The sequence below is a fragment of the Brassica napus genome, chromosome A1 (assembly GCF_020379485.1).
Source record: "Brassica napus cultivar Da-Ae chromosome A1, Da-Ae, whole genome shotgun sequence".
In the NCBI taxonomy this organism is placed as follows: domain Eukaryota; kingdom Viridiplantae; phylum Streptophyta; class Magnoliopsida; order Brassicales; family Brassicaceae; genus Brassica; species Brassica napus.
Genome location: NC_063434.1, coordinates 2,745,615 through 2,757,861, shown reverse-complemented (window position 1 = coordinate 2,757,861; position 12,247 = coordinate 2,745,615). Strand labels below are relative to the sequence as shown.

The window sequence follows — 12,247 nt, the reverse complement described above, 5'->3', positions numbered from 1 at the left end:
TGAAGCCTCAAATGCCGTAGGAGATAATGAAGATGTCATTGAAGATGATGAGAACGATGATGATGATAGCGATGAAGAAGACTCACAGCCACAGCCTAGACGATCAACGAGGGTAACTACTAAACCTTCTTACCTTGATGATTACGTTTTGCTCTCGGAAGTGGAAAGTGAGCACCTGTTAATGATTATAAACGATGAGCCGTGGAGCTTTAGTGAAGCTAAAGAATTGAAAGTTTGGATTGATGCTTGTAAGGATGAACTCTTTTCAATAGAGAAGAATGACACATGGGATCTCGTGGAGCTACCCACAGGTGTGAAACCAATTGGTTTGAAGTGGGTATTTAAGATTAAGCGCAATGCTGATGGAACCATCAATAAGTATAAGGCCCGGTTAGTAGCTAAAGGATATGTTCAGCGTCACGGTGTTGATTTTGACGAGGTGTTTGCTCCGGTGGCTCGGATTGAAACAATCAGACTGATCATCGCCTTGGCAGGATCGCATGGATGGGAGATACACCATCTTGATGTTAAAACTGCGTTTCTTCATGGAGAGCTGAAGGAAGAAGTATTTGTTAATCAACCAGAAGGTTTTATTGTTACTGGAGAAGAACACAAAGTGTACAAGCTGAAAAGGGCTCTCTATGGTCTGCGACAAGCGCCCAGGGCCTGGAATATAAAGCTAAATCAAATACTACGAGGTTTAAACTTCAGGAGATGCTCAAAAGAACCGTCGTTATACCGCAAAGAAGACAAGAACGAGCTGCTTATTGTTGTGGTCTATGTAGATGACCTTCTAGTTACCGGATCTTCGTTAAAGGCTATACTAGAGTTTAAACAAGAGATGGCAAGTAAATTCGAGATGAGCGATCTTGGAAAATTAACTTATTACTTGGGGATAGAAGTGTTGCAACTCAAGGAAGGTATCATTCTTAAACAAGATAAGTATGCTCAACGAATACTTGAAGAAGCCAAGATGGGCTCCTGTAATCCGTGTCATGTTCCAATGGAGTTAAACGCAAACTTCTCCAAGTCACCTAATGAAGAGAACATCGATGAGAGGGAGTATCGTCGAGCCATTGGTTGTCTCCGCTATTTACTCCACACACGACCAGACCTGTCCTTTAGTGTTGGAGTTCTTAGCCGGTATATGCAGGCTCCTAAAAGTTCCCATGGTGCAGCTCTGAAACAAGTTCTTAGATATCTTCGCGGAACCTGCTCGTATGGACTCTGTTACTTGCGTAACAGAGGTGTTGAAATAATGGGTTATAGTGACAGCTCTCATAATGTTGATACAGATGATGGTAGAAGTACAATGGGTCACATATTTTATCTTGGTGATAGTCCTATCACATGGTGCTCTACCAAGCAGGAAATAGTGGCTCTCTCGTCTTGTGAAGCTGAGTTCATGGCGGCAACTGAAGCTGCAAAACAAGCAATCTGGTTGCAGGAACTTCTAAGTGAAGCAGTCGGCAAAGAGAACAAGCGTGTGGTCATTAAAGTCGATAACAAATCTGCGATTGCACTGTCCAAGAATCCTGTATTTCATGGCCGAAGTAAGCATATACACAGAAGATTTCATTTCATACGAGAATGTGTCGAGAACGAGCAGATTGAAGTCGATCATATCCCTGGCAGCGAACAGAAAGCAGACATTCTCACCAAGTCACTTGGAAGAATAAAATTCAGAGAAATGCGTGATCTAATTGGAGTTAAAGCTGTGAATGAAGATGATTTCAAGCTTAAGGGGGAGTATGTTGGATAAGCTTGAGTTACAAGTTTCCTATTCTCCTTTGGACTTATGTTTAGAAATAGGAAATATGATTTATGTTAATACTATTGAGAATAGGAAATATCGAAGCTATATATATGGAGATGCATATTGTGTTGCATAACATTGATTATTGAATTGTGATTTGTGATTTGAGCTTTTGTGATATTGAATAAGAGAAGGACTTCTTTATTAAGTTTGTGATTCTATAGAGCTGCATTGAGAAAAGGCAGAAGCAGAGAATGACAGACATAAAGTAGCTTTTTGCTTGTCCCCATGTACCCCTTAGTGCGGCCACAATAACACAAACACCGCATAAGACGAAGAGAATCTGCTCTGACGCTGTCAAACGCAAGAGGACGTAGCTGTCATCCACGCTAAAGTCTGAGATGGTGTATAGCAGCACAACCCTCAGGAAGTGGAATAAGGAGATATAAAATGCTACTCGCATACGGAACACACCATAGGAAACCACCAATAGAAAGTTTGGGTTATCTGAAATTGACAGACAAGATTGTCAGATGAACAATACATCATATAACAACATTGAAAACAGTAAAATCAAAACTCTCTTACTTGCATCATATTCAGCTATTTTCAGCTTCAAGGTACTGGCGACTAGCCCAATTAGAATCAGTACAGCAGCTGCAAACAGTTTGCTATGGAGAACCATTGTCCACAGTGAACACTGAGGAAGACTTGGTATTCCAACGCCACATAAACCCTTGTTTCCAGAGACGCTGTTAAAAATAGGCATTAATTACCAGCTGTAGATATAAACTGAGCATGAACAACACAAAGAAAGAGGAAAACATACTCTAATATACCCCCACGATATAAAATTGAATATAGCTCATTCGGGAACCATCCAGTGAACTGGTTTTTACTCAGATTCAACAGCTCTAGTCTTGCTGAAGATATCTTTGAATGTATTGTTCCACTAAGATGGTTGTCTGACAGGTCCCTGCAATCAAGACTTTTTTAAGAACTTTCTATTATCATACAAGAAAAAATGATTGAATACTCACAGTTTAACCAGGTTCGTATTTACTAGACTCGAAATTTCACCAATCAGACAATTGGAACTCAAGTTCCTAACAAAAGCAAGAATAATACTGAGTGAATTTTGTGGCTTTTAAATCAGAATCACTAAATACATCAATATCACTCACAGGGAATTCAAGTTTTGCAATAGCGTAATCATTCCACTGATATATCCTTTGAGTCCTTTGTCTGCAAGGTCACTATACAACAAAACAAATTTTAGACGTGAAGTGTTATTGATCAAAAATTATGTTCCCAACTCACATTTCGTAGATTACGAAGCCTTCACCAATTGGATTAGTGATACATGTCACTCCTTCCCAGCTGGAAGGAGTACATGGATCTGACTCCCAGCCAAGTCTTTCTGGTATAGCTAGGGATCTTTTGAGTGACACCATAGCCTCAACTGCAAAAGAGTGAAAATAGTTACCATTGATACTGTTCAATGTATTCTTCATGCATAAAAAGAAAACAAACCTTCGTTTGGTAGTGTGGTAAGAACGCTGTATACAGAGACATTCAAAGTTTTATATATTAGAAGCTGAATTTCATCAAACCAATGGAAGTAAAGATTAATAATCTTCATCAAACAAAGCTGAACATTCGAAGTTACATTAATGCAGATTCTCGTAATCCGATTATCATTCTCCTTCTCGATCTAAACGACTTGCTGATTATCATTCTCGATTACTAATCCATTACTTATCTCCTTCTCGATCTAAAAACAGTATAGCTACGATTATAAAACTATAGCTAGCGGAGAACAGAATCTGCAATTACTCAATGCTTATGGTGATGCGTTACGAGAATCGCTTTCATCTACACAGTTTACTCCTAATCGATTCAATGGATAGTAGTTTCCTCTATACTAATCGTTTATTCTGCAAATCCATGGTCAAACAACGATAATGGCGATACGTTACGAGAATCGGTTCCGTCTACACAGTTTATTCCTAATCGATTCGATGGATAGTACTTTCCTCTACGCTAATCGTTTATTCTGCAAATCCATGGTCAAACAACGATAATCGTGATACGTTCCCAATCAACTCCGCCTAGACACAGTAGTTTCTCCATTACTAATCGACTCCGAGTTTCCGATTCAAGTTTTGGATAACATACCTGTTCGTCTCAGAAGCGGTAGAGCTAGAGGAAGACATACTCGGCGAAGCTAGAGCGATGCTGATCAGAAGAAAGAGTAGCGAGAGAGAAGAGAAGTAGAGCAGCTTCATTTTGGAGAGTTTGTTAAAACGAATAAACAAGAGAGCTCGTAGTATATATATAGTGAACACTGGTAAAAGAAGAAGGAAGAAGGAAGAAGGTGACGGTTAGTGACAGTTAGGAGGGACCCACTTGATGTGGGGTCCAATTGACTCAATAAAAGTTATAAATTAGATTTTTACGGCTTGCTCTCTGTTACGAAAAAGTTTTTTGAAATTGCACAATTTGACCCACAAGTCTTGGGTTCGATTACCTCACTAACCCCTATAACTTTTACATTTATTTTTTCATTTCTTGCAATAAGTACTACTCAGGGAAAATAAAAAAATATCTTTTTTGGTTCAAAAAAAAAAACTATTCAATTAACTAAGATTTTCATTTTAATAAGATTTTCAAACGTACATATTGTATTTGATATTTTGATGTATCTTAATTGGCATGCTTTTTTTTTGCCAACTATAATTATTTTATTAATGATCAAGGATTACAAAATGTTTAAGAAAGGATGGACAAGTATGGTATAATTGGCATGCTTTTCTATGAACTTTTTAATCTCCTTGTTTTTTTTGTAACACAATTTCTATGAACTTAATCAACCGGTACATTCAACATGCTAAACCACATCCTCTTCCTCTTCAGATTCGTTTTGGTTGGCCTCGCAAGGAAACAATTAAGAGAAAATAGAGTTTATGTATATATATGACATTTAAATAGAATTCTATATATATTATTTTATGGCAATCACAAATGAAGAATAATCAGTTATATAAAGTTTTTTTAAGTTATAATTTGTGAATGCCTTTAATAATTTAAACTAGATTTTGACCCGTGCAACCGCACGGGTGTTTGTTTTCACATTTCTATACATAAATTATTGTTTCAGAACATAAGTGGTATATATTTTTAATATTAATTATATACTTAAATATTTATATAACTATTTCAAATAAAATAATTTTATAATTTACATGTTATAATTAATTAATTGTTTAAACCGTATGTATTTACCACTTCTTATTATATATTTATCTTATTGTATTTGCATTTAGTTATTAAGCAAATTAATATATTAATGAAAAAATATATTTTAAAATTATTTTGTATTTAGTTATGCTAAATTCGGACCCGTCTTTCAAAACTGGATTTCTTTTTACCAATATTTTTATGCTCATTCATTTTAGATAATTTATTATTGTATATATAAAAGTCTAAGATATGTTAATTTTTAGACATGTATTATATAGTTTGTTAATTTTAAGCTGTTTTATCATCATATTATATTTTAAATATATAGTTTATATTTATGAAAATAAAATTTATAAATTTATCAATTGAATATAATTTTATCATATTTATTTTAGTATAATAATTATATTTTAACATGATCATGACTATAAAGTAGATAAAATATGATATAATTTATTTATTTTCATTTTTAAACGATAACTTAAAATACATTAAGTTATTGTTTAAATATTTTTACACAGATTTATTAGAATTTTTAAAATATAATATATAAATATATTTATATTTAAAATGAAAATATATTATGATTAAAGTAGTTACAAAGATTTTATATTATTAACTTTAAAGAAATACATGTTAATTTTTATACATGTATTATATAGTTTGATAACGTTAACCCATCTTACCAACATATTAGATTTTATTTTTGAACATAAATATTTTATAATTACGAAAATAAAATATATAAATATATAAATTTAATACAATTTTATTATATTTAGCTCAATATAATAATTTTATTTTAATATGATTGATTATGATTATATAATAAATAAAATATTATAATTTTTTTTTATTTTTAATTTTATATAACTGAATATATTAATGTATAATAATATTTTAAACTAATTTCGAAATTAGCAAAAATATTTAAATATAATTTTGAAAATGAAGATCTTGTAAAAATCTTTTTAAACAGATTTGTTAGAATTTTAAAATAAATATATTTATATTTAAAATGAAAAGATATCAAAAGATATTGTGATTAAAATATTTTAAAATTTTTATTTATTATTAGTCTGAACTAAAATGTAATATGAATTTCTATGAATAGGTCCATTAGGTCCATTTTTTAAAAAATCACACATGAATCAAGGTTGTGACTTCTGTTTTAATATATAAGATTATCCTCTAGCAAAACTAGTTGTTAACTTGAAAATGATGCTCTTAAAAGTTAGACAATCGTCGGAATGTTAGACAAAGGATTATGGGGGTGGGGGATTTAACATCACACGGATTATGGATTATGGTAGGTTTAACAACACACAAACAATTTTATTCTCTCCGAGGAAAACTTTAAATCCTGACCGTCAATAATATTTCCCAACAGAGGATCCGAAACGTCCATCCTAGCTTTTTTCTGTTGCAGATTTATTTCTCGAAATTATCCAAAAACAAAATATGGACCGTACGATCAGTATCGCGTCGAGATCGGACGGTATCAATCATCCATCCTTTTTTTAATTTGGAATATATGTGTCTTAACTGAAAAAACCTTACTCCCATACGAAACCCTAGCTCTCTCCGTTTCTCACGGTTAAAAAAGAAACCAAAATTGCCTTTTATTTTCCGCGAAATTGAACGAATAATTTGGGGAAAAAACAAGTTTTGATCGATTAGGGATCCGATTCGCAGTCCGATTCACCGAAGCCCTAATTTTGATTTCGCGATTGTGGCGATTACAAAGGTCGATTTCGTCAGATGAAGTGATGCAGGTAAAGTATGCAGATTTTCTCCTTTCGTTGTTGAATTCGCTTGATTCTCGAGAAAATTGTTTGGATTTGAATGCATGATCGGGTTTTTTTTCTTCTTTTGGGGGAAACTTGTATGTTCTTCGTTTTATCTATTTTGGGTAATTTTGTGATTCTGGGTTTCGTGTTGATGTCACAGATCTGAAGATGTGTCGTGATGGCATTTGAGACCTTGGGATTTTGATTCTGGGTTTTTTTTTTCGTTTCGAGCTGTATTTCATGGAAGATAGTCTAGGGAGCTCTAATGGAGTGGGAGTTCCGAAGAAATCGAGGTCGTTGGATCTCAAGACGCTTTATAAGTCTAGCATTAGCAACGATTCTGTGAGTAAGAGCTTAAAGAGGAAAAGTAGTCCTGGGAATGATGGTGGTAAGCAGGACAAGAGGATCAGGAAAGTTGTTTCTCTAAGTAGCTTTAAGCAAGTGGATAGCGAAGACGATAAGTTAGTTGATAATGCATGTAATGGCACCACGGTTTTGGACAGCTTGGAGGACTCCAGTGTGGGGTTGTGTGATAGTAATGGGCTTGGTTTGGCTGGTAGTATGATCTATGTGCCTAGACGTAGAAGAGATTTTGTGGGGAGGAGTAGGTTTGAGAATGGGCTTGTGCAGAAGTCTGCTGGTGAATCTGGTAGTCAGGAGGAGCTGCTTGATAAGCTCCTCAAGGAAGCTGGTGAAGAATCTAGTGTTCAGGAGGATCAGATCTCTAAAGCCGAAGAGGAGGACTGTGGCAAAGAGATAAAAGAATCTGATTCAGTAGCTCAGCTGCAGTTGGAAAACGTGCATTCTGATCCGCTTCCAGTGAAGGATGACCAGCTCGTTGTTAAGCAAAAGCCCTGTAATAGCAGAAAAAGGAAGTCCTCAGCATCAAGCAGACGTGCGGGGAACAACGAGGCGAAGTCTTCATCCGGTAGAATATCCAAGGTATCACAAGAAGATGACGAGGAGAATCTTGAAGCTAATGCAGCTAGAATGCTATCTTCGCGTTTTGATCCGAACTGCACTCAGTTTCCTTCGAATCCTGTTACTCCTGGTTCACCGTCTGCCAGTAGATTGAACCCGTTATCTTCTGGTAAGAATTCAGCTGCTCCTCAGTCTGAGTTGTTTAGTTCCAAATCTGTCTCAGACGATCCTGATGATAGATCGTTGCGACCAAGGAGACAGCTCGATGGGAAGAGTAAAGTTAGGAGAAGGCGACACTTTTATGAAATATCATATTCAGATGTGGATTCACACTGGTTGTTAAACAAACAAATAAAAGTTCTGTGGCCTTTGGATGAGAATTGGTATCATGGCTTTGTGGATGGTTACAATGGAGACAAGAATCTGCATCATGTAAAATATGATGATCGCGACGAAGAGTGGATCAGTTTACAGGGTGAAAGATTCAAAATCCTGTTGTTCCCTTCTGAAGTTCCTGGAAAAAATCTAAGGAAAGGGAGCAGTTCAGAATCCAAATCTACTCCAAAAATAAAAGGGAATGATAAATCCAGTAAAGACGAGGAGAAGCAGAAGGTAAAGCTAGAAGATGATTGCTGCATGGGCGACATGGAGTCAGAACCGATCATAAAATGGTTGGCTAGGTCTATGCATCGGGACAAGTCTTCCACTCTTAAGGCTGTAAGAAGATGGAAAAAATCAGAAATAATGACATCTGGTGAACCTCTGAAAATGAATGGGGATGTTGTTAGGGACACTAGAGGTCAGTACACAGATAGATCTGCGAGTTCTCTTCCATCATGTGGACCGAGTGTGAATGAGTCCTTCTTGGAAGGCTCTGGTTTCTGTAAGAGTAGCATATATCCTCTTGTCTATTATAGGAGACGACTTCATACAGCAAAAAAAGGAATCTACAAGGGGTCAGGTGACAATAGTGTTGAGCAGCTCCATGTCTCAAAATATCCGGATCCTGATGTAGAATTTTTGCCTTTCGAAGATTCTGGGCCTCTGGAGATTTACTGTCCGTGGAATGACAGAGTGCCAGTTGAGTTGTCCCTTAGCCTACAGGTTGTTTCGTTGATGAACTACTTTTTTTTGGCGGATCTTGACCGGCTTTCACGTGTAGCTCTTTTGCTTCGTCATGGTACACTTGTGATTTTGTGGCCACGGGTTTGTTTGGAAATGATTTTCTTGAATAACCAAGATGGGTTAAGGTATCTAATTTTTGAAGGCTGCATAATGGAAGCTGTTCAGTTGATTTTCCATATCTTGACGGTAGTGGATCATTCTAATAAGCAAGGAGTACAAGGAGTGGATGCTGATTTGAAGTCGCCAATTTTCTCAATTGGTCTCCAAGTTTCTTTCGTCCCAGGCTTGCAAAGGCAGTTTGCATTTCAGTTCTACAGTTTCCATGAAGTGAAAGATTTGAAGTGGTCATACTTAGAACATAATTTCAGGAGGCATTCTTTGCTGGTTAAGCAAGTGTCAACTTCCGAATGTACACCCGATAACATGAAGGCCATGCAGAAGGTACCATGATGGTTTAATGCATGGTTCTGGTAAATTGTTTCGTTTATTGTGTATCTCACACACTTGTTTGTTTTATTTGAACATCAGGTTATGCAGAAGAGATCTAGGCATGGAATCAGCTCAGGATTTGTTTCTAGAAGATCGTCATCCGTTGAAGCCTTGCCCATATCTGCTTGCTACAAGAAGCAAAGCACGCCCCCATTTGCACTCCATTTTGCTTCCCGACCACCTACACTGTTCCTCAATTTACACCTGCAAATGGTGAGAGAGTTGGGTCAAGATTCAGCCGAACACCTAGGAACTGAACGTAATTTAGTAACGGATGGAGGTTGTGATCTGGCAGATAGCGGACCAACTACCACTTCTTCCAGAGGGCAGGAAGCGCAAGAGTCAGGAGACCTTCATGCACAATCTCAAAGGCAGCATCTAGGGTTTAATTCTGAAAACGGGATGTCATGCAGCTCTTCTGTTGTCAGACATAAGCACGAAACCAGGTCTAACGTTGCGATGAATGGCATTAATATTCAAGTTCCAGTATCTGATCATTCTGAAGATGGTGCTCTGCAGTCACGTAATCTTGCCTCGAATATTCAAGGTAGCACCTCAAGTCCCAAGGCCACTGCCCCAAGAAGTATGTGGCAACGAAGCAAAAGTTCTTTAAATGGCCATCTCTCACATGGTTGGTCGGATTCAAAGGGAGAGTTTCTGCACTCTAATTTGGGAAGTGGACCTAAGAAGCGACGTACCCAGGTGTCATATTCTCTACCTTCTGGGGGTTCAGATTCAAGAAACAAAGGTTCCCTGCACAAGGGGCTTCCGAACAAAAGAATTAGAAGGTCTGCTGCTGATGCTTCCGTACGTCGTCAGAAAGATTTGGAGTCTAGTTTCTGTGATGCCAATGTGTTAGTCACTCTTGGAGACAGAGGGTGGAGAGAATATGGAGCTCAGATTTTCCTCGAGCCGTTTGATAAAAACGAATGGAAACTTGCCGTCAAAATATCAGGGGCAACAAAATACTCACACAGGGCACATCAATTTCTGCAGCCTGGGTCGACAAACAGGTTTACACATGCTATGATGTGGAAAGGAGGAAAAGATTGGACCCTAGAATTCCCTGATAGGGGCCAGTGGTTTCTTTTCAAAGAGATGCATGAAGAGTGCTACAATAGAAATACCAGGGCTGCTTTAGTTAGAAATATTCCTATTCCTGGAATCCGTATGATAGAAGCAGATAGTTCTGATGGAACAGAAGCTGAGTTTATCCGCAGTTGTTCTAAATATTACAGGCAGACTGAAACTGATGTTGAGATGGCATTGGATCCTTTACGTGTTTTGTATGACATGGACAGCGATGATGAGCAGTGCCTTGCGAGAATTCGTGAGTGTTCGGATGCTGAGAATAGTGCTTCTTGTGAGATCAGTGAGGACATGTTTGAGAAGGCGATGGACATGTTAGAGAAGGCTTCATATGTAAAGCAGCGTGATCACTTTACCTCAATCGAAATTCAAGAACTGATGGCTGGTGTTGGATCCTTGGAAGCAATGGAAACAACAATATATGAGCATTGGAGAACAAAGAGGCAGAGGAAGGGAATGCCACTAGTCAGGCATCTTCAGGTATGATCTCTAATGCCTTTCCATCTTTTTTTCTTTCAAAACCTGCATTGCTAGGTGCTATATAGATATTTATGTACTTGGGTGAAATGCAGATTTTTGGACAGTAGGGCTAGTTGTTTTATGTACTACGTAGGTTGTAGATTACTCTTAATTGTTGGTTCAACAATGATGTAGTTATTCTGGTGTAATATGTTTCTGCAAGAACACTTGCGCCTTATATAAACACTTGTTTTTGTACATCTTCATTTCAGCCACCTCTGTGGGAAAAGTATCAACGAGAGGTTAAAAAGTGGGAGTTGGTTATGAGCAAAGCAAGCACTCCAAACTCGAATGGGTCGTCACAGATGAAAGAATCACCTGGTGAGAAGCCACCGATGTTTGCTTTCTGTTTTAAGCCTAGAGGTTTGGAAGTCAAGCACAGGGGAACAAAACACCGGTCACATCAGAAGAAACTATCGGTTTATGCTCATCAACATAGTACTGCTTTGGGAAATTATGATGCCTATAATTCATCTGGTAACTTTCTTTTACCTGCTTTCTTTTCTAAAATCCTATATGGACTCTGCTGGTTCTTCTCTATATGACTTGTCTTTCATTTATTTAGCAGGAAGAAGAGGCGTTGGTCTCGCCTCTGGAGATGAGAGGTTTGTATATTCAAACCACCACAACTACGAGCATTCGGAGGAATTTCCGAGTCATCCAGGGACGTATTCTCCACGTGACCTAGGCATGGGATATTTCTCGAGCGGTGGAAATGGATGTCACCAAAACAAGTCTCAGAGAATCAACGGGAAGAGGAACATGAGTGAACGATGGAATGCAAGAGGCTATTATGAATCTCCCGGTTCCAATCTTGTTTGTGTTGACGCGGAAGAGTTACATAGTAGTAGTAGTAGGGATACTGATGAGTACAAACTGCGAGAAGCAGCTGGTGCTGCAAGGAGGGCATGGGCTATAGCCAAGGTCAAGCGAGAAAGAGCAGAGAGATTGAGGTACAAAGCAGATCTAGCCATCCAGAAAGCTGCAGCTGCTCTCATGTTTGCAGACGGTAGCATGGGGAGACGGCATTGCAACGTAAATAAATCATTTTAAAAAAATAAATTAAATTCTGCAACTGTTGCTGTGTTTAGTTTTTTTGATCAGTTAGGGAACAAGGTTTGAATTGAGTATCATGTTGCTATTGTAGCGTATAACAAGACGAATCAATATCTTGTGTTATTTAGAAAGATCAAAATCAGAATTTAAGTAAGATGGATGGTCTTGAAGCATACGATTTTATTCATGGCATATGTTAAACCGATAAGTGTGTAAATAAAATAAGCAGGGTGTTTTCTCTTGATATGTTATTATAGAA

At 37.4% G+C, this 12,247-nt stretch overlaps 2 protein-coding genes across 4 annotated transcripts; one reads left to right on the top strand and one right to left on the bottom strand.

Annotated features, from left to right (window-relative positions):
- Positions 1-1,828: 1,828 nt before the first annotated feature.
- On the bottom strand, positions 1,829-4,668 carry LOC111199758 (probable LRR receptor-like serine/threonine-protein kinase At1g07560). Of its 2 annotated transcripts, none has more exons than XM_022690086.2 (8): positions 3,935-4,668; positions 3,290-3,315; positions 3,077-3,218; positions 2,941-3,012; positions 2,797-2,862; positions 2,586-2,732; positions 2,345-2,508; positions 1,829-2,263 (listed from the first exon to the last, which is right to left on the bottom strand). In XM_022690086.2, exons 1-8 carry the CDS (start codon positions 4,042-4,044, stop codon positions 1,899-1,901), a joined length of 1,092 nt encoding a protein of 363 aa, XP_022545807.2. In that variant the 5' UTR covers positions 4,045-4,668; the 3' UTR covers positions 1,829-1,898. The 2 variants fall into 2 exon arrangements, with proteins under 2 accessions (XP_022545807.2, XP_048636048.1); XM_048780091.1 differs by having other exon boundaries at positions 1,840-2,263; positions 3,290-3,353; positions 3,935-4,063.
- A 1,855-nt stretch (positions 4,669-6,523) lies between these two features.
- LOC106410569 lies at positions 6,524-12,142 on the top strand. Of its 2 annotated transcripts, none has more exons than XM_013851096.3 (5): positions 6,524-6,774; positions 6,950-9,276; positions 9,364-10,893; positions 11,145-11,409; positions 11,501-12,142. In XM_013851096.3, the coding sequence occupies exons 2-5, from the start codon at positions 7,030-7,032 to the stop codon at positions 11,983-11,985; spliced, it is 4,527 nt and encodes a 1,508-aa protein (XP_013706550.2). In that variant the 5' UTR covers positions 6,524-6,774; positions 6,950-7,029; the 3' UTR covers positions 11,986-12,142. The 2 variants fall into 2 exon arrangements, with proteins under 2 accessions (XP_013706550.2, XP_013706549.2); XM_013851095.3 differs by having other exon boundaries at positions 11,498-12,142.
- The last annotated feature ends 105 nt before the right edge of the window (positions 12,143-12,247 follow it).